This window comes from Heptranchias perlo, chromosome 3, assembly GCF_035084215.1.
Source record: "Heptranchias perlo isolate sHepPer1 chromosome 3, sHepPer1.hap1, whole genome shotgun sequence".
Classification (NCBI taxonomy): Eukaryota; Metazoa; Chordata; class Chondrichthyes; order Hexanchiformes; family Hexanchidae; genus Heptranchias; species Heptranchias perlo.
In genome coordinates this window covers 3614652-3637400 of record NC_090327.1, presented here as the reverse complement: position 1 = coordinate 3637400, position 22749 = coordinate 3614652, and the positions used below count along the sequence as shown (strand labels likewise).

Here is a 22749-nt window from a genome sequence, read left to right as displayed (position 1 = left end):
TACCGATTTCCAGGGTAAAATCCACGTGGTCCAGCAATTTAAAAATTGCATTGATGGTCTGTCCTGCTGGGAGCTCAGCCCATCTGATCATAACAAAATAGTTGGCTCAAATGGCAATTGATGACCGCAACAGCCATTTACTTTTGGCACTAGTATATTGCTGCTTGAGGTAGGGAATGAAATCCCATCTGGAGACAGTACTGCAATGTAAATAAGAGTGTATTAGTGAAAAGTAGTGTTGTTCAGTCTCTTGCGCCAATACTTCACAAAATTGGTCTTGGTGCCAGTTACTCACCTGCACACCAGTTACACATAACTAATCAAATGACTGGCTTCTCTTGGCATACACTAAACAAATCTGTCGTGCAAATATTGAATCAACTGAGCTCGATGGTGAACCTCAATCAACTCCAGTTCTGCCAGGATATCCTGTTGGAGGATCAAATTTTGTACCTTTCAGGCAGTGCTCTCGCCAGTGAACAGATTTGTTGACATTCCACACCACCAGATGTTGTAGAACCTAATGTCCTACATTTACAACAGTGACTACACTTCAAAAGTACTTCATTGGTTGTAAGGCACGTTGGGATGTCCAGACGTCCTGAGGTCATGAAAGGCATGATATAAATGCAAGTCCGTTCGTTCTTGATGAGGTTTCAGCAGAACATTTACCTATTGGTGTTGGGACAGATGTTGATTGCCGTCACTATAGTCCCAGATGTAGGATTCTTGGATCACTAATGTCACTACTGGTAAAGTGGTACCATGAACATATAAACCAGCTTGTGATGAGGGGCCCCACCTCTGCGTCAGAAGTTGAATAAATTTCATCAATTTCAGTATTTGTGCTCGTTAAATCCTTCTCTGATTCAGTACTACTACATGGCTGCCAGATGGCACTCTGGTACTATTGTCTGGAATAAAGATGTATATCATATGCAACCAGAGCCATGTCGACACAAAATCTAAGACTGAGTGGTTATTTGAATTATCTGATGTATAGTAAAGCAACAACAACTTGCATTTATATAGCACCTTTTAATGTAGTAAAACGTCCCAAAGCGCTTCACAGCAGCGGGATCAGACAAAATCTGACATCGAACCACGAGATATTAGGACAGGTGACCAAAAGCTTGGTCAAAGAGGTAGGTTTTAAGGAGCGTCTTAAGGAGGAGAGAGAGATGGATAGGTTTAGGGAGGGAATTCCAGAGCTTAGGGCCTAGGCAGTTGAAGGCACAGCTGTCAATAATGGAGCAATGAAAATCGGGGATGTGCAAGATGCCAGAATTGGAGGAGCGCAGAGATCTCGGAGGGTTGTAGGGTTGGAGGAGGTTGCAGAGACAGGGAGGGGCGAGGTCATGGAGGGATTGAAAACAAGGATAAAATTTTTTTAAATGGAGGCGTTCCCGGACCGATGTAGGTCAACGAGCACAGGGGTGATGGGTGAACGGGATTTGGTGCGAGGATAAGGAAAATAATAGCGCAGAAAAATTGGAGGACACTAAGATTAATGAAATTCCTCTGCTAATACATGCTGGTTGCCTTTGGTTCAGGTGGAGTGCAAGATTAGATACAAATGCTATAATATCTGGCACAGGCTCGATGGGCCGAATGTCTTCCTTCTGTGGTATAACCATTCTATGATTCTATGCCTGTGTCTGGGGGGAGAAAAAAGCACAGGTGTGATTTCATGGCATGGGTCTGTTGGGCTCATCCACATGCAGAGTGGTGCTAATTTAGGGGAAACAAGAGCATTGATCTATTTTTAACACTTTCTTATTTCGTGAAAAGTGATTGTCATTAATGCCAAATTAAGCCATGCAGGAACTTTAAAGGAGCAAATTGCTGTTCCGATTTTTCTATTTGCTTGGCATGTTCATGAAATATGTTGAAAATAAATTTGTTGAAAGGTTGAATACCAAACATGAATGCAAGTAATTACGTATACCTGATATGAAAATCTATTTACAATTTTCAGTTTAGTTACTATAAAAGTACAGGTGAACAAAACCTGTTTGATCCTTTCGTAGATTTAGCCAGTGAAGAAAAGAAGCGGCTAGAAGAAAAACAAAGAGCTGCTCGCAAACAAGCCAAGACTGATGATGACTGGAAAAACAAGTTAGTATTGAATTTTCTCAGTGTATGATTTAGTGACATACAATTTAAGTTTTAAAGGACAGTTATGTTGAGGTATTCTCTCCATCAGCCCCCCCCCCCAATTAAAGAATTTAAACTTTGTGTACAGCAGAACAATTTAATACCGGATGTTAAAATTGACAACTTAAAATTGGGAGAGTCACTCCTTCATATGTTTGAATTCAAATGCTGTTTGGCTTGTTTAGATTAGTGTTAATGATATTGAATAATAAACCAAAATGTAGAATAGTTTTTTTTTTCGTTAACTATACACAGACTTTCCATTAGCAGATACAGCCCGAAACTACATTTATTTTTGCTTTAAATTCAGAAATTGTAAAGCTAAAAATAGGTAATGTACTGATGCTCTGCTATGCAAAATTAAATAATATTTCAAAATTCAATTTATTTTTAGAAAGGTAGACGTCTTTAAAAATTCTGTTACCTTGTTTGTAAAATTCTCCATTTATAGTTTCAACTTGCACATTTTTTGTTTTTGTTTTTGTTTTCAAACAAATGACCCACCCAAGGCCCTGCAAGAGGTTGGGTTAGTCCCCTTTGAGACTTTGATTTGAGTTTAGACCACACTGATGAATGTTTCCTTCACCTGCCCATTGCACAGACCCATGTGAAATGAGTTTGGGCAGTCCTAACCCAATCCTAGTGGGTCCTAATTTGGCTTCGAGAGCATAACAATGACTGGTGGAATAAGGAATGCTCTTTTGAAACTTAGGCTGAGACAAAGTCGAGGGAGCTTTACTCTGCATCTAACTCCTGATTGTCTGGAATGTTGGCCCGCACTGGATGCCCAAAATAAGAATGTATTCATTTCTCAGCAGTAACTTCCCGTCACTTTAATTAGTACAAAAAATTACAAACAAAAAGGCTTGGTTCAGGAAACCATCCTGTTATGTTTTAACAATGTCACTTTTATCATAAAAATTTGGGATGCTTTAGTGGAAACTGTGTATGAAAATGTAATTTTAATATCTCTGTGCCCTGTGTCACGTTAGTCTGATGGGCTGCCTAGAATTTGGAACTGAAATATGCAATCAGTTGACTCGAGTTCAGTTCTGAGTGCTTCACTGCAAATTAAACACCCACTACAGAAGGTTTGATTTTTACACGTTTAATGCTGGAAGTAAAGGCTTTCTGCTTCCCTAGATTTGAAAAGTTTGCACTTTTATTGATTGCCTCTGTTTAGTAGACATTTGACCAATATTTAATTCTAATAATCTGTGCTTCTCTCTATTGTTTCCCCCACAAAGGAACCAATTTGCAGAGTGTCCCAGGTTTGTCTTGTTTATACTTTATTGTTGGTTTGCTGACTCTGTGTGTCAAATGTTTGGAATGGAATTTTTTCTCTTTGAAAGGAACATTTAATTATAAAACAAAACCCACATGCAGTATGGTGAAATGCAGGGGCCACACTTCTTTAAAACAGATTATGACTAAAGCCAATATCCGATCCTTTATTGGAAAACAGTAAAAAGTTCACTGATGCTATCCCCATTTTGTCTTATCCTAAAGAGATATTTTAGATTTCAAAATATTCTCTGATTTACCTAACCTTGTTTTGATGCACACAGTTCACTAGGTATTATTGTGACAGTTAAAGAAATGGTCGTGGGAAGGTTCTCAATAGTGTTTCTCAGCCAATTTGTCAGTTTCTTGGCTCAAAAAATGTAAAACCTGCAGCCTGTTTTGTGGACGTCTGCAGGTGCTGATCCGACTTATAAGACTGTCTTGTTTACATAGGAATTACATCACAGAAACAGGCCATTCGGCCCAACAGGTCTATGCCGGTGTTTATGCTCCCCATGAGCCTCCCTCCTCCCTATTTCATCTCACCCTATCAGCATATCCTTCTATTCTTTTCTCCCTCATGTGTTTATCTAGCTTCCCCTTAAATGCATCTATGTTAGTCGCCTCAACTACTCCATGTGGTAGCAAGTTCCACATTCTCACCACTCTGTGGGTAAAGAAGTTTCTCCTGAATTCCCTATTGGATTTATAACTCTCTTATATTTGGGCTCCCCCACAGGGGAAATATCATCTCTACAGCTACCCTATCAAACCTCTTCATAATTTTAAAGACCTCTATTGGGTCATCCCTCGGTCTTTCTTCTAGAGAAAAGAGCCCCATCCTGTTCAATCTTACCTGATAGGTATAACCTCAGTTCTGGTATCATCCTTATGAATCTTTTTTGCACCTTCTTCAATGCCTCTATATCCTTTTTATAATATGGAGACCAGAACTGTGCACAGCACTCCAAGCATGGCCTAATCAAGGTTCGATACAAGTTTCTGCAGTACAAAGCTAGAAGGTTAGTGAGTTGACTAGTTTTCCCTCTCCTGACCTGGACACTAACCCAAAATAAAACGTAACAATATGCTCCCCTCCAGAACACAGGCCTTTTTAATACATTTCAGGACATCGCATTTATTGAAAGGAATGCCTGCTGGAAGGGCAGTGTATTATTTCAGATCAGCACTGAACTTGGGAGTTATTAGTTTGACTATTCTGAAAACAGACATGGAAGAGTTCAAAGGCCCAGCTGCCCTCGAGCTCGTGTCAAGCTGTTTGCAAACACAAAGGGAATCTGATGGATTTCAATTTATTTTACAGCTAAGGAAATTGCAGTTGTTAGAAACAGCTTAAAATTCTTTTGAGTCTGCCGTCGAGTAATTCTTTAAAATTACATTTTTGCGAAAGCATCATTGTCCTCGGAATTTGTGAATATTTTTTCCAAACTCCAATTAACAAAACAAGTACCCAGATGTAGAATTCTAAAATCAGATTTTTTTAAACAGAAATTCGAGGTCTAAAAGTAAGAATTGCTACTTGCTATTAACGCTTTAGGGATATATTTGTGCAAGCTACTTTCCCAGAGACATTTGTTGCTCTGTTGAAGACTACAGACCGCATTTATTCTAGTCTACATTTGTTCTCCAGAAGATTGTGCAGTAACATAAAACCGATGTCACCTGTGAGTTAAGCTGACAGAAATTGTTTTGGCCACAAACTGTCAAAGGACTGCAATGCTGGTGGTCCATTTCTAAAGCTATTGGAAGACAAGGCGATTTCACAAGGCCATACATTGAGTTCATTAGTTTTCATAAACATTTTGACTTCGTGCCTTGTGGCCCTCATGAAGAAGCTGGAAGCAATAACAGTACATGGCCAAGTCTTAAATTTAATCTGTGATGTTTATTCCAGTTTACAAGATCAGTGTATGTGGGAAACTCACTAAACACATTCCTCTCAAAACAAGAGTACGGTAATGTTAAGCACTATCACACACTCTATTCAGTACCTTCGTGAAGGATGTTGGATGGCATCATAAGAGATGGTATTGGAGTGTCTGTTCTGGGCATTTTTGAAACAGATAATATTTTGTTAGTGATCTTACCTGTGAGATTTTATATACTGGACTCATCATGTTGAATATTGGGTTAACCAGTGTGATATAAGGCCTCCCCAGTTGTGGTATAATGCCTTTTGTACAGCTCAAGAAGGAATCTTGATGTATTGATTTGAAGATACAAAGACTATCCCATTTCATTCTGATGGATACCAACTTTAGACTGGTTACAGTACTTTGGGACTACAGTGAGAGGGCGCAAAGGGAACTTTGGTCATTCTTGTCTTCAGTGGCAAGGTCCCAATGCAGGTTAAGCCTGTGGTGTGTAAGACAAGCCTAAGCAGTTCTTCGTGGTTCATAGAGTCATAGAGTTATACAGCACGGATAGAGGCCCTTCGGCCCATCGTGTCCGCGCCGGCCATCAGCCCTGTCTACTCTAATCCCATATTCCAGCATTTGGTCCGTAGCCTTGTATGCTATGGCATTTCAAGTGCTCATCCAAATGCTTCTTGAATGTTGTGAGGGTTCCTGCCTCCACAACCCTTTCAGACAGTGAGTTCCAGACTCCAACCACCCTCTGGGTGAAAAAGTTCTTTCTCAAATCCCCTCTAAACCTCCCGCCTTTTACCTTGAATCTATGTCCCCTTGTTATAGAACACTCAACGAAGGGAAAGAGCTCCTTAGTATCCATCCTATCTGTGCCCCTCATAATTTTGTACACCTCAATCATGTCCCCCCTCAGCCTCCTCTGCTCCAAGGAAAACAAACCCAATCTTCCCAGTCTCTCTTCATAGCTGAAGCGCTCCAGCCCTGGTAACATCCTGGTGAATCTCCTCTGCACCCTCTCCAAAGCGATCACATCCTTCCTGTAGTGTGGCGACCAGAACTGCACACAGTACTCCAGCTGTGGCCTAACCAGTGTTTTATACAGCTCCATCATAACCTCCTTGCTCTTATATTCTATGCCTCGGCTAATAAAGGCAAGTATCCCATATGCCTTCTTTACCACCTTATCTACCTGTTCCGCCGCCTTCAGGGATCTGTGAACTTGCACACCAAGATCCCTCTGACCCTCTGTCTTGCCTAGGGTCCTCCCATTCATTGTGTATTCCCTTGCCTTGTTAGTCCCTCCAAAGTGCATCACCTCGCACTTTTCCGGGTTAAATTCCATTTGCCACTGTTCCGCCCATCTGACCAACCCATCTATATCGTCCTGCAGACTGAGGCTATCCTCCTCGCTATTTACCACCCTACCAATTTTTGTATCAGCGAACTTACTGATCATACCTTTTACATTCATATCCAAACACCTGTTCAGAACACCTGGATATGCAATGGAAGAAATGTCTCGTATATGAAGTGGATTTGTGGCAAAAAAGGAGGAACAGCTGTTACTGTTGGCGACGAGCAAGTCTGATATGCAGCATTGGCCTTGACCATCTCAAGTATCAAAGCGGCTGACAAGTCAGAAACTGTCCTTGCAAAGGTCCTTCCACCAAACTGAAGGTAGATGTCCATGGAATAGCTGATGAGGAAATTCTGGGACTTGGGAACATGCAATCATATATTCAGGTTTAGTACCTACTGTGTGTAGCTGGGTTGTAGAGAGGCAAGTAGGTGCTGTTTTTATTTATTCTTTCATGGGATGTGGGCGTCGCTGGTGAGGCCGGCATTTATTGCCCATCCCTAATTGCCCTTGAGAAGGTGGTGGTGAGCCGCCTTCTTGAACCGCTGCAGTACGTGTGGTGACGGTTCTCCCACAGTGCTGTTAGGAAGGGAGTTCCAGGATTTTGACCCAGCGACGAAGGAACGGCGATATATTTCCAAGTCGGGATGGTGTGTGACTTGGGGAACGTGCAGGTGGTGTTGTTCCCATGTGCCTGCTGCTCTTGACCTTCCAGGTGGTAGAGGTCGTGGGTTTGGGAGGTGCTGTCGAAGAAGCCTTGGCGAGTTGTTGCAGTGCATCCTGAGGATGGTACACACTGTAGCCACTGTGCGCCGGTGGTGAAGGGAGTGAATGTTTAGGGTGATGGATGGGGTGCTAATCAAGCGGGCTGCTTTATCTTGGATGGTGTCGAGCTTCTTGAGTGTTGTTGGAGCTGCACTCATCCAAGCAAGTGGAGAGTATTCCATCACACTCCTGACTTGTGCCTTGTAGATGGTGGAAAGGCTTTGGGGAGTCAGGAGGTGAGTCATTCGCCGCAGAATACCCAGCCTCTGACCTGCTCTCGTAGCCACAGTATTTATGTGGCTGGTCCAGTTAAGTTTCTGGTCAATGGTGACCCCCAGGATGTTGATGGTGGGGGATTCGGTGATGGTAATGCCGTTGAATGTCAAGGGGCGGTGGTTAGACTCTCTCTTGTTGGAGATGGTCATTGCCTGGCACTTATCTGGTGCGAATGTTACTTGCCACTTATCAGCCCAAGCCTGGATGTTGTCCAGGTCTTGCTGCATGCGGGCTCGGACTGCTTCATTATCTGAGGGGTTGCGAATGGAAGTGAACACTGTGCAGTCATCAGCGAACATCCCCACTTCTGACTTTATGATGGAGGGAAGGTCATTGATGAAGCAGCTGAAGATGGTTGGGCCTTGGACACTGCCTTGAGGAACTCCTGCAGCAACGTCCTGGGGCTGAGATGATTGGCCTCCAACAACCACTACCATCTTCCTTTGCGCTAGGTATGACTCCAGCCATTGGAGAGTTTTCCCCCGATTCCCATTGACTTCAATTTTATAGGGCTCCTTGGTGCCACACTTGGTCAAATGCTGCCTTGATGTCAAGGGCAGTCACTCTCAGCTCACCTCTGGAATTCAGTTTAGGGCGGTAGATGGGGTGCCAATCAAGCGGGCTGCTTATTCCTGCATGGTGTCGAGCTTTGAGTGTTGTTGGAGCTGCACTCATCCAGGCAAGTGGAGAGTATTCCATCACACTCCTGACTTGTGTCTTGTCGATGGTGGAAAGGCTTTGGAGAGTCAGGAGGTGAGTCACTCGCTGCAGAATACCCAGCCTCTGACTTGCTCTTGTAGTCACAGTATTTATGTGGCTGGTCCAGTTAAGTTTCTGGTCAATGGTGGGGGATTCGGCGATGGTAATGCCATTGAATGTCAAGGGGAGGTGGTTAGACTCTCTCGTTGGAGATGGTCATTGCCTGGCACTTGTCTGGCCCTTATCCTGAAACTATGCCCTCTAGTTCTGGACTCTCCAGCCAGGGGAAACAACCTCTCAGCAACTATCCTGTCAAGCCCCCTCAGAATCTTATGTTTCAATGAGATACCTCTCATTCTTCTAAACTCATAGGACAACCCTCTTATTCCAGGAATCAATCTAGTGAAGCTTTGTTGCACCGCCTCGAAGGCAAGTATATCCTTCCTTAGATAAGGAGACCAAAACTGAACACAGTATTCCCAGGTGTGGTCTCACCAAAGCCTTGTACAATTGTAGTAAGACTTCCTTACTCTTGTTCTCCAACCCCCTTACAATAAAGGCCAACATGTCATTTGCTTTCCTAATTGCTTGCTGTACCTGCATGCTAACTTTTTGTGTTTCTTGTACGAGCTAAGTGATTTCAGCTGGTTAAATTCAGCAGTACTCTCCTGTACACTTGGGAACTGCTAAACCTTGACTCTTGCCCAGCACTCTGGAGTTAGTTAAGCGGAGTAAACAGAAACTCTACGTGTGTGGACTCATTTTTAACGACTTGTTAACATTATAGTATTGAAATAGGAGAAAAAAAAGTTACCAGATTCCACGGAACCCTGGTGAGCTTCTCGCTGCTTGTCCAGCCAAGACCACCATACCTATTGGCTTGCAGGGTTATTTAGAGCTGAGTAGCAAAAGTCCTAGCCTGCATTGACAGGTCTGCACCATGGTTGGCTGGTCAACAATACCCTGGCGTTCTTCAGAAATGCCCGACTCAGTTCTCCCTTAGTTGTAGAATTGATGATGGTTCTTTGTTATGAAAGATTGAATTCATAGAATGATGCAAGGAAACATGCATTTGTAGTTTCTCTAGAACTATATCTGTGTGCTTTGCAAAAGCCATTCAGCATTATGCTTGGGTTATTATCTCTAGGTCACAGACGTTCTTCAAAGCATTCTGTTCAGTCCTATCTATGGCCACATATTCCTTTTGAAGAAGTGGATAGATAACTAATTAAAACAGCAGTCCTGGTGAAAAATGCCTGAGATGCACCCGATCTTAACTAATTACAGTTAGGGCTGGTGATTTGTTGTACTAATGCTGAAAATTATGGGTTCGTTGCCGAGATCCCACATCGCAGAAATGAATGGGAGGTTCTGATATAAATACGTTGAAGTAATCCAAAATAGCCCAAGTTAAAACTAGATGGGGAAGGAAAGGATCTCATTGAAACATACAAGATTCTGAGGAAAGGGTGACTGACGATTTGTCATGTTTGCACCATCTAAGTAATTATATTTCTGATTTTTTTTTTTGCTTTGGCACTATTCCATATTTGCAATAATACCAGATATATATTCTTCTTTGGCTGGCTTGGGAAATCCTGATAATTGAATTCTGGGAGAGTAAGAAGAAATTATAATAGTGGCTTCAAGCCAATATGTTCCTTTATTCCTGGGTCCAGTTACTGAATGATCTGAACCTGGAGAGCTGTTGGGGGAGGAGGAGGATTTTACACAATTTTTTTAAAAAAAAATTGCCGTCAGGATGTGGGCAAAATGACAGCCACATTTTTATTGGCCGTGCTTAGTTGCTGTGAGAAGACGATGGTGGGTCTTCTCCTTCACTGTTGTGCTGATGGCACTCCCACAGTGGTGGTATGTGAGGAATTCATTTTGTATTCATTCATGGGATGTCGGCGTCGCTGGCAAGGCCGGCATTTATTGCCCATCCCTAATTGCCCTTGAGAAGGTGGTGGTGAGCCGCCGCCTTGAACTGCTGCAGTCCGTGTGAAGGTTTTAACCCAGCAATAATGAAGGAATGGCAGTATATGTCCAAGTCAGGATGGTGGATGATTTGGAGCCAGTGGTGTTCCCATGATCTTGTGCTTCTTGATGGTAGAGGTTGCAGCAATGGTGCTGTCAAAATAGTGAATTTCTTGAGTGCATTGAAGATAGTTTTTCTGGAACAAGGGGGCAGGCCATACTAGATTTAGTAATGAGCCAGACTTGTTAATCTAACTGTAAGGTACTCTAACAGTGATCATAATATAATCGAATTCAATGTTAGGTTTGAAAAGGAGAAATGTAAGTCACTTAAGATTCTAGATTTTGGTAAGGCTAACTTTTAATAGGATGAGACAGAGACTGATGACAGCAAACTGGTCAAAACTGTTATCGGGTAAAACTGCAGAATAAAAGCGCTCTCGATTCAGGAATTGTCCCTTTAGATTGGAAAATTGCAAATGTAACTCCATTATTTAAGAAATGTGGGAGAGAGAAACCAGGAAATTATAGACCTGTTAGTCTAACCTCTGTTGTGGGGAAGTTACTGGAATCTATAATTAAGGACTAGAGTGACTGAGCACTTGGAGAAATTTGAGCTGATTAGAGAGAATCAACATGGATTTGTAATGGTTAGGTCATGTATAATGAACCTAACTGAATTTTTTGAGGAAGTTACTAAAGTGGTAGACAGGGGAATGTCTATGGATGTAGTTTATATGGACTTCCAGAAGGCATTATTGAATTAGGTTCCACATAAGAAACTATTAGCTAAAATGAAAGCTCATGGAATTGAAAGCGAATTATTGAACTGGTAAGGAGATTGGTTAGGCGGTAGAAGACAGAGAGTAGGGATAATGTGTATGTCCTCGAATTGGAAGGAAGTGACTAGTGGTGTCCTACAAGGATCTGTGTTGGGACCTCAACTATTCACTATATTTATTAATGACTTGGTTAACACAATAGAGAGTCATATATCTAAGTTTGCCAATGACACAAAGATTGGTGGCATAGTTAAGTCATGTAGATAGGAGCATAAAATTACAAAGTGAGTGGGCAAAACTGAGGCAGATGGATTTCTACGCAGGTAAGTGTGAGGTCATCCATTTTGAACCAAAAAATGATAGATCCGAGTATTTTTTAAATGGTGAAAAGCTAGGAACAGTGGAGGTCCAAAGAGATTTAGGGGTCCATGTACACAGATGACTAAAGTGTAGTAGTCAGGTACAAAACATAATCAAAAAGGCTAATGAAATGTTAGCCTTTATAACTAGAGGGCTAGAATATAAAGGGGAGGAAGTTTTACTACAAAGCCCTGGTTAGACCACATCTGGAGTACTGTGTACAGTTCTAGGCACTGTACCTTAGAAAGGATATCTTGGCCTTGGGAGGAATGCAGTGCAGATTCACCAGAATGTTACCCGGGTTAGATTATGAGGAGCGATTACATAAACTAGGCTTGTATTCCCTGGAATAGAGAAAGTGATTTGATTGAGATTTTAGGATTTTGAAAGGAGTTGATAAGGTCGATAGCGAATGTTTTTCCGCTGGTGGGGGAATCTAGAACAAGGGGGACATAATCTTAAAATCAGAACCAGGCTGTTCAGGAGAGAAGTTAGGAAACATTTCTTCATGCAAAGGGTGGTAGAAGTGTGGAACAATCTCCCACAAAGGAGGGGATTAGCATCTTTGAAAGTGGATAAATCACCAGGGCTGGATGAAATGTATCCCAGGCTGTTAAAAGAAACCAGGGAAGAAGTAGCGGAGGCTTTAACAATCATTTTCCAAACTTCATTGGAAACAGGCATAGTGCCGGAGGATTGGAGGGCTGCTAACGTCTTATCATTGTTTAAAAAGGGAGCGAAGGATAGACCTAGTAATTACAGGCCAGTCAGCCTAACCTCGGTGGTGGGCAAATTATTGGAATCAATTCTGGAGACAGGATAAACTGTCACGGACTAATCAAAGACGGTCAGCACGGATTTGTTAAGGGGAGGTCGTGTCTGACTAATTTGATTGAATTTTTCGAGGAGGTGAGAAGGAGGATCGATGAGGGTAGCACAATTGATGTAGTCTACATGAATTTTAGAAAGGCTTTTGACTAGGTCCCACATGGCAGATTGGTCAAAAAAGTGGCAATTTTTTGCGACTGTAAGGCTGTTTCCAGTGGGGTGCCGCAGGGCTCGGTACTAGGTCCTTTGCTTTTGTGGTATACGTTAACGATGTGGTCTTAAACGTAGGGGGCTTGATTAAGAAATTTGCAGATGACACAAAGATAGTGATTGATAGTGAGGAGGAAAGCTGTAGACTGCAGGAAGATATCAATGGACTGGTCAGATGGGCAGAAAAGTGGCAAATGGAGTTCAATCCGGAGAAGTGTGAGGTAATGCATTTGGGGAGAACAAACAAGGCAAGGGAATACACAATAAATGGGAGGATACTGAGAGGTGTAGAGGAAGTGAGGGACCTTGGAGTGCATGTCCACAGATCCCTGAAGACAGCAGAACAAGTAGATAAGGTGGTTAAGAAGGCATATGGAATGCTTTCCTTTATTAGCCGAGGCATAGAATATAAAAGCAGGGATGTTATGCTTGAACTGTATAAAACACTAGTTAGGCCACAGCTTGAATACTGCACACAATTCTGGTCACCACATTACAGGAAGGATGTAATTGCACTAGAGAGGATGCAGAGGAGATTTACAAGGATGTTGTCAGGACTGGAGAATTTTAGCTATGATGACAGATCGGATAGGCTAGGGTTGTTTTCCTTGGAACAGAGGAGGCTGAGGGGTGATTTGATTGAGGTGTACAAAATTATGAGGGGCCTAGAAAGAGTGGATAGAAAGGACCTATTTCCCTTAGCGGAGGAGTCAATAACCAGGGGGCATAGATTTAAAATGATTGGTAGAAGGATTAGAGCGGAAATGAGGAAATTTTTTTTCACCCAATGGGTGGTGGGGTCTGGAACTCACTGCCTGAGAGGGTGGTAGAGGCAGAAACCCTGAACTCATTTTAAAAAAAAATACCTGGCTGTGCTCCTGAAGAGCCGTGACCTGCAGGGCTATGGACCAAATGCGGGAAAGTGGGATTAGGCTGGGTGGCTCGTTTCTCAGCTGGCGTGGACACGATGGGCCGAATGGCCTCCTTCTGTGCCGTAAATTTTCTATGAATCTATAAAGCAGCAGATGCTAGCTCAATTAATTTTAAATCTGAGATAGATAGATGTTTGCTAGCCAAGGGTATTAAGGGATATGGAGACAAGGCAGGTGGATGGGAGTTAGAATACAAATCAGCCATGATCCATTGAATGGCAGAACAGGCTCAAGGAGCTGGATGGCCTACTCCTGTTCCTATGTTCCTCACTTTGAAGATAAAGCTTTGTCTTCACAAGAACTGTGTGGTGGTCCCTCCTACAATTGCTACCTGTATAAGATAAATCAAATCAAGTAGGTTGCCCCCTTGTGTTCAGAACTCAGCCAGTTTGGTCAGTGGTTGTACTACCAAACCACACTTGGAGGTCATTGAAGCCCTCCACCCAAACTACATTGTGCCCCTTTGCTGCTTCCTTCAAAACAGAGATCGATAGATTTCTAGATGTTAAAGGCATCAAGGGATATGGGGATAGTGCAGGAAAATGTCGCTGAGGTAGAAGATCAGTCATGATCTGATTGAATGGAAGAGCAGGCTCGAGGGGCCGGATGGCCCACTCCTACTCCTATTTCTTATGTTCTAAGTGGTGTTCAGCATGGCAGAGATTGATTCATCAGTTGAGGTGGGGAGGATGATGGTAGGTGAACAGCAGGAACTCTCATTGGGCTTGTCTGACTTGAAGCCATGACACTTCATGTGGTCTGGAGTCAATTTTGAGGACTCCCAGGTCCAAGCCCGCCTAGCCATATATCGCTACAACCACATCTCTGGTTGCTTTGTCCCGCTGGTGGGACAGGACCTACCCAGGGATGGTGATGGAGGAATCTGGGATGTTGGGATATGCTGTTATGCTGTTGCTTGACTAGTCTGTGGGACAGTTCTCCCAACTTGTACCAGTCCCCAAATGTTACTGATGAGACCTTTGCAGGGTCAATTCATGTTTTTTTAAATGTAAAACTTGAAAGAGATACTGAGGTTTTTTTTTGAAGTCAACAGAAGTATATTTTTTAAGGAACAAGGGAGAAAAAAATAACCATTTTCATTTTTCCAGTACTGCAATGTACAATTCTTAATTGTTGACAAAGTAATAGTAAAATAATAGTGATGCCCACCCCTCTCCTTTACCATGCTGATTTTTTTAAAAGGAAACTATTGTTAGCACAACAAATGCAGTAAGGTGCAGTAAGCTAACTTCAGAGCTGATGAGGCCTCTAATGATTCCAGAATGTTCCTCTAACAAAAAACACCAGCAGTAATGCTTCATAACAGCTGTGACAGTCAGTCCTCCTTCTGAGGTGGGATGTTTTTTTATCACATACCGTAACCAACAGATCTACCAAGAATCAGCAATCATGGCAATTGGATTTGGGCTGTTAAACATCCCTGAAATTCAAACTATCAAAAATCAGACTGAGAAGCCACTTCTGTAACTATTAGAATACTAGCTGCCTTCAATATAAGTGGTGACTTTATTGCAGCCAGGTACATAATCCTTTAAGTTGGCAATGAGTATGTTTGCCTTTACTGGGTGCATTCTCTCTAACTGTATGTGGGGGCCTCATTTCCCTAGTTTGAAAGTCTGAGTGGTATTCCTAGATTCCGAGTCCTGTGTTAAATCTCCCATGATGCATTCTTTAAGACAAAATTGCAATGGATTCATTATTAGGTGGTTTTGCAAAATAAATTTTACTTTCATCAAATGTTTAGTTTGCTAAGTAGCAATACATGAGTACATAGTTGACTTGAAGAATGCAGCATTTCTTGTTACTTAAATAGTAAGTGTCTATCAAATTTTTGGTGTGTACATACAGTCCCTTAGGACAGGAATGTCCAACCTTTTGGAGCTGGGGCCATATAGACATGTAAAACCAGCGAGTGGGCTGCAAACAATTGCACACAAATTTGAGGAACTTTAACACTGCCCATGCACACAAAATGCGGGACCACCCATATATACACACATGAAAAGTAAGACTGCCCATAAACACATGAAAAGTAAGAACAACCATATACACACGAAAAACAAGCTGCCCATATACACACATGAAAAGCAAGGCCACCCACATACACATGAAAGGTTAGACTTCCCATATACGCACATGTGTATATGGGCGGCCTTGCTTCACGTGAAAAATAGGAGCAGGAGTGGGCCCTACAGCCCCTCGAGCCTGCTGTGCCATTCAATCAGATCATGGCTGATCTTCGACCTCAACTCCACTTTCCTGCCTGATCCCCATATTCCTTGATTCCTCTAGAGTCCAAAAATTTATCCATCTCAGCCTTGAATATACTCAACGAGCATCCAGAGCCCTCTGGGGTAGAGAATTCCAAAGATTCACCACCCTCTGAGTGAAGAAATTCCTCCTCATCTCAGTCTTAAATGGCCGACCCCTTATCCTGTGACTATGTCTTCTAGTTCTAGACTCTTCAGCCAGGGGAAACAACCTCAGCCTCTACCCTGTTAAGACCCCTCAGAATCTTATATGTTTCAATGAGATCACCTTTCATTCTTCTAAACTCCAGAGAGTATAGGCCCATTCTACTCAACCTCTCATCATAGGACAACCCTCCCATCCTGGGAATTAATCTAGTGAACCTTCGTTGCACCCCCTGTAAGACAAGTATATTCTTTGATAAGGAGAGCAAAACAGTACGTACTACTCCAGGTGTGGTCTCACCAAAGCCCAGTACAATTGTAGTAAGATTTCCTTACTCTTGTATTCCAACCCCCATGAATAAAGGCCAATATGCTTGACAATAAACACATGAAAACTAATTCCGACCATATATACACAAGACCGCCCATGCATGCACACATAAGTAAAACGGCCCATATACACACATGAAAAGTAAGACTGCCCACATACACACGTTAAAAGTAGAACAGCCCATACGCACACGCATGAACAGCAAGTCCGTCCATATATAACAGTCCCTCCCACACAAAGCAAGACCCCCTTTTATATAAAAAAAACTTTGCGATCCTGATACACACAATAGTCACATTCCTCTTGCCCACCTCTTCTCAAATTTCTTAAGTGACCTGCATCTAGAGGGTTGGTAAAAGCTGATTGGTGTAAAAAGACTACTCCCTAATTGGTGCAAATCCACCAATCATGGAGCAGCCTTTTCTAATCATTCAGACCTGGGAAATTTAAAGGGCCAAAGCTGATATGAAGTTAAAATTGCTTTGCGCACAAGCTCACAAAGATGTAAAGAACTGGCAGGGGTTTGGTGGGTCACATTTGTCTAATGAGACACATGTTGGACACTCCTACTTTAGGATATATTCTTTTCATACTACTCTCTTCTAAAATTAATACTGTGCTGTTATATAATCATAAAACTGCAAATCTATTAAAGGTGTGTGAATGTTTGTGTATTGCATAGTGGTGAATGTATTCTGAATTTGAATGATCAGAAAAAAGGTTTTGACGCATGAAATATATGGTCCGAGTCCCAAGATGCAACTCCTCTTTCACAGCTAACATCAGCAAATGCTGCAATAAGTTATTAAATATTTTTGAATGTGATTTGTTAACAGGTGGTTCCATCAAGGTCCCAACCCCTACATTGGTGCATCAGACTGGCTATACTCGGGAGGCTACTGGGACAGGAATTACTCTCACTGCTGTGATATTTATTAAGTCAACACAGGAGAATATGTCAGCCAGCATCTCTGACTACTATGAGCAAGTTATAGGGCAGATATTATTTTGAGACTTTTTTACAGTACAACCTCAACCAATGCAAATTTACTTGTGTTTTGTCTCTTCTGATAAGAACGTTCTCTGAGAGCTTTTTTTTAAGTACTGCCAAGTATGTACAATAGAATTCTCACTGTGGTAAACATGTGTCTCTTTTCTCCAGCTGTCACACAATTGTTGAAACTTATTCTGTATGTGCCCAAGAATGGAACTCTTACCGGGTTTCTTGTAAGGCAATAAGTGGGAGTCAAATTGGCCCATTGAGTCCCTTAAGACAGTTTAATGTTTGGTAATAAGTTGCTATTTCTACTCAATCATGCTAGCTTTACTTAATCACCACTGTTACAGTATTTTAACTCTTTGCAAGTTGGACTGAAAATATTGCTTTTGTTTAGATCCATTATAGAGCTAGATAAGGATTGTGCGTATAAAATAGCAACCTTTATCGAAACTGTTTTATAAACAGTATTTGTCCCCTTTTAGATCCACAACGATTGGGTACGGTATCGATTAATTGGCATATGCTTCAGTGGACTTTGTTTCCATCAGTTCCGTTTTAATATCTGTTTATCACTAAACAACGTTATCTCATTACTTCAGAAATGTGGGTGGAAGGAACGCTTTGCCTCCTAGTGCATGTTTTCAATGTGTGCAACATGTTACATCATATTATCGAGTCATTGGTCATCTTAACACTTCATTTGCAGTTTTTTTTGTCTATTTAATGTGTGTTTTTGTGTTGAACTTGACTTGTCATGTAGTGATTTTTTCTTTAAGTAATTTGTTTTATTCAGGATTTTTCAAAGCCACGACAAGCTTTGCAAACCTAGTTTGAAAAAACTGTATAGCTAAAAGTGTAAAGAAAATTCTGTAATTATTTGTACAGTACATCAAAACTTAAGTTCCTGAAATCTTAAAGGTCAGAAAAACTAAGGTTGAATATATTAAAGCTGCAATGTTTGAAATTAAATTATGATCAGTTTGTACTCAGAGTTTATCAATTGTGGAAAACACTCCCATTTCAATAAACTGAATTCCCAATACTTTAGGTTTGCAATTCATCTGGCCGTTGTAAAATTAGATTAATTGTGGTTTACTCCAGGAATGAAGCTTGTACCTCAGTAGCAGTTGGTACTGGTGAAGGGAGTTCAATGTTGCACATCACCCAATTTGTTCATATACTTAAGTTTTAAATGTGAAATAACGGGAATTCATTATGTTAAAACAAATTTCTCATAAATCTCATACCAAATGCATTTAAATCACATTTTACAATTGTGCATCGCAGTTTGAAATGATGTTGGATCCAGTTAAACTCCTGACTGGATTGGATTGTTAGCACATTTGATATTTTACTGTTTGTTTTCAGTTAGAACATCTTCACCTCTCATTCCTCCAAAGCTTTAATAGTGGAAAATATGCAAACAGACTTGGGATCATTCTCTGTATCTCTGGTAGTGTGTGTGTGTTGGATTGAACTTAAAAGGAAACGTGTATTTCTAGGCATATAGTACATATCTTAGAAGTAATGGAAGAGCAACACTATATTTCAGATTTTTAACCACTTTTTGTCATTTAATGTAAGAATATCAAATGTTATATTGCTGCTAAATAAAGGCTTTACAAAATGTGTAGATATAAAACTATTGTCTTTGTTAAATATTTAAGTGCCACAGGGGAAAGGGAGAATGACATTTTCTGTAGTGACATAACTTATAGTCAGCTGCTTTACTCCTCAGACACTTATATTGGCCAGTGCTGCAAACTTCTTATGATATGGTGAAAGTTGGTCATTTCAGAGTGTACAAAAGCCTCCTAGCCAACCGAGACCTAAGACAAATATTATTCCTAAGCTCTGTCTTCCCTTTGCTGCCAAATATTTGATATTGAAGCTTGATTCTTCCGGAGATGCCACCAAAATTCACCTTGGTACAGGAACATTCTTCCACTCTTGCGTCATATAGAGAATTGAGCTTAGAAATTTGACAGGACCATTCCCTTAGAGATTTATGTACCAGCCATGGTTCACATTAGGTCCCAAGGAGAGGATCCTGGAGGCCTCGGAGCCTGATGTCAGTCGTAAATTGGCTGAATCTGTGGTTTGGCATCAGCCAACGTCAAGAGACATCAGTGTTCCAATCTTGGCAGTCACTTGATTATATTACCTCTACCAGTATAACTACTGGCACTGCCCTAAACTTTAAAAGCTTAGAAGGACCATTATTAGAAATGGCTGGTTTCCAGGTGAAACTCGGCAGTAAAAGCTTCTGATGCTAAGTGGCATAGTATCCACTGGTGTCGGTCACAAAAGAGTCTGCAAAGGGATATAGACAGGTTAGGTGAGTGGGCAAGAAGGTGGCAGATAGAGTATAATGTGGGGAAATGTGAGGTTATTCACTTTGGCAGGAAGAATATAAAAACAGAATATTTTTTAATGGTGAGAAACTATTAACTGTTGGTGTTGAGAGATTTGGGTGTGCTCATACAAGAAACACAAAAAGTTAACATGCAGGTACAGCAAGCAGTTAGGAAAGCAAATGGCATATTGGCCTTTATTGCAAAGGGGTTGGAGTACAAGAGTAAGGAAGTCTTACTACAATCGTGCAGGGCTTTGGTGAGACCTCACCTGGAGTACTGCATACAGTTTTGGTTTTGTTATCTAAGGAAGGATATACTTGCCTTAGAGGCGGTGCAACGAAGGTTCACTGGATTGATTCCTGGGATGAGAGGACTGTCCAATGAGGAGAGATTGAGTAGAATGGGCCTATACTCTCTGGAGTTTAGAAGAATGAGAAGTGATCTCACTGAAACATATAAGATTCTGAGGGGGCTTAACAGGGTAGGTGCTGAACGGTTGTTTCCCCTGGCTGGAGAGTCTAGAACGAGGGGGCATAGTCTCAGGATAAGGGGTTGGCCATTTAAGACTGAGATGAAGAGGAATTTCTTCACTCAGAAGGTTGTGAATCTTTGGAATTCTCTACCCCAGACGGCTGTGGATGCTCAGTCGTTCAGTATATTCAAGGCTGAGATCAACAGATTTTTGGACTCTAAAGGATTCAAGGGATATGGAGATCGGGCAGGAAAGTGGAGTTGAGGTTGAAGATCAGCCATGATCTTATTGAATGGCGGGGCAGTCTCAAGGGGCCGTATGGCCTACTCCTGCTCCTATTTCTTATGTTCTACCCCTTGGAGTGATTCTTTTGTACCTTCAAACGGTGCTGGACAAGGGTCTTTTCCAAATTCTGAAAATCCACGTGGCCATTATTACCACCCACCCATTGTAGGCATTTTAGTGCTAATGGGACATCAAATGGTGGGCCTGATGTATTGGATGTCTTGAAGTAGTATCTCATTCCTCAGGTGGTCCCTACATCAAATTAAAATTTTGGTTCTAAGCAAGCTAATGTCAACACTTTTTGACGCTATGGGGGCAATTTTAACCTAACCCACCCATCGGGAAACTGACTGGATCGGGTGCAATGCTAGAGATTGGGGGATAATCACTTGATCCATTTTGCATGATTTTTTTTAAGAAACCACTGCTCCAAATGCCTTTTGGGTTACTTTTTCCCCCCTCACCCCACAAATCCCTCAAAATGCTTTTGGAAAATTTTTCATGTATAAAGTGCAATCCACTTTTTTCATAGAAAACTTACGTCACAGAAGAAGGCCATTCGGCCCATCATGTCCGCACTGGCTGAGAAACGAGCCATCCAGCCTAATCCCACTTTCCCGCATGGTCCGTAGCCCTGCAGGTCACGGCTCTTCAGGTGCACATCCAGGTATTTTTTTAATGAGTTGAGTGTTTCTGCCTCTACCACCCTCTCAGGCAGTGAGTTCCAGACCCCACCACCCTCAGGGTGAAAAATTTTTCCTCATTTCCGCTCTAATCCTTCTACCAATCACTTTAAATCTACGCCCCCTGGTTATTGACCCCTCTGCTAAGGGAAATAGGTCCTTCCTATCCACTCTATCTAGGCCCCTCATAATTTTGTACACCTTAACCAAATCACCCCTCAGCCTCCTCTGTTCCAAGGAAAACGACCCCAGCCTATCCAATCTGTCATAGCTAAAACTCTCCCGTCCTGGCAACACCTTCGTAAATCTCCACTGCAACCTCTCTAGCACAATTACATCCTTCCTGTAATGTGGTGACCAGAACTGTGCGCAGTACTCAAGCTGTGGCCTAACTAGTGTTTTATACAGTTCAAGTATAACATCCCTGCTTTTATATTCGATGCCTCAGCTAATAAAGGAAAGCATTCCATATGCCTTCTTAACCACCTTATCTACCTGTCCTGCTATCTCCAAGGTCCCTCACTTACATAAGAACATAAGAAATAGGAGCAGGAGTAGGCCAATCGGCCCCTCGAGCCTGCTCCGCCATTCAATAAGATCATGGCTGATCTGATCCTAACCTCAAATTTAAATTCACGTCCAATTTCCTGCCCGCTCCCCGTAACCCCTAATTCCCTTTTACTTCGAGGAAACTCTTTCTGTTTTAAATTTATTTAATGATGTAGCTTCCACAGCTTCCTGGGGCAGCAAATTCCACAGACCTACCACCCTCTGAGTGAAGAAGTTTCTCCTCATCTCAGTTTTGAAAGAGCAGCCCCTTATTCTAAGATTATGCCCCCTAGTTCTAGTTTCACCCATCCTTGGGAACATCCTTACCGCATCCACCCGATCAAGCCCCTTCACAATCTTATATGTTTCAATACGATCGCCTCTCATTCTTCTGAACTCCAATGAGTAGAGTCCCAGTCTACTCAACCTCTCCTCATATGTCCACCCCTTCATCCCCGGGATTAACCGAGTGAACCTTCTTTGTACTGCCTCGAGAACAAGTATGTCTTTTCTTAAGTATGGACACCAAAACTGTATGCAGTATTCCAGGTGCGGTCTCACCAATACCTTATATAACTGCAGCAATACCTCCTCTACACCTCTCAGTATCCTCCCATTTATTGTGTATTCCCTTGCCTTGCTTGTTCTCCCCAAATGCATTACCTCACACTTCTCCGGATTGAACTCCATTTGCCACTTTTCTGCCCATCTGACCAGTCCATTGATATCTTCCTGCAGTCTACAGCTTTCCTCCTCACTATTAACCACCCGGCCTATCTTTGTGTCATCCGCAAATTTCTTAATCATGCCCCCTACATTTAAGTCCAAATCGCTTATGTATACCACAAAAAGGAAAGGACCTAGTACCGAGCCCTGCCGCACCCCACTGGAAACAGCCTTCCAGTTGCAAAAACACCCGTCGACCATTACCCTTTGCTTCCTGCCACTGAGCCAATTTTGGATCCAATTTGCCACATTCCCCCTGATCCCATGGGCCTTTACTTTTTTGACCAATCTCCCAGTTGGGACCTTGTCAAAAGCCTTGCTTAAATCCATGTGGACTACATCAATTGCGCTAGCCTCATCGATCCTCCTTGTCACCCCCTTGACAAATTCAA

At 42.0% G+C, this 22749-nt stretch overlaps 1 protein-coding gene across 4 annotated transcripts in view; it reads left to right on the top strand.

Annotated features, from left to right (window-relative positions):
- Positions 1 to 18914, top strand: part of osbpl1a (oxysterol binding protein-like 1A) — a 227455-nt gene extending 208541 nt beyond the window's left edge. For 3 of the 4 annotated variants that reach the window (XM_067977748.1, XM_067977740.1, XM_067977741.1), the window contains 3 exons: positions 2031 to 2118; positions 3405 to 3428; positions 17122 to 18914. In XM_067977748.1, coding sequence (XP_067833849.1) covers positions 2031 to 2118; positions 3405 to 3428; positions 17122 to 17224 — 215 coding nt within the window. In that variant the 3' untranslated portion in view covers positions 17225 to 18914. The remainder of the gene's footprint in view (positions 1 to 2030; positions 2119 to 3404; positions 3429 to 17121) is intronic. The other variant, XM_067977744.1, reaches the window with a different exon arrangement.
- Positions 18915 to 22749: the final 3835 nt, after the last annotated feature.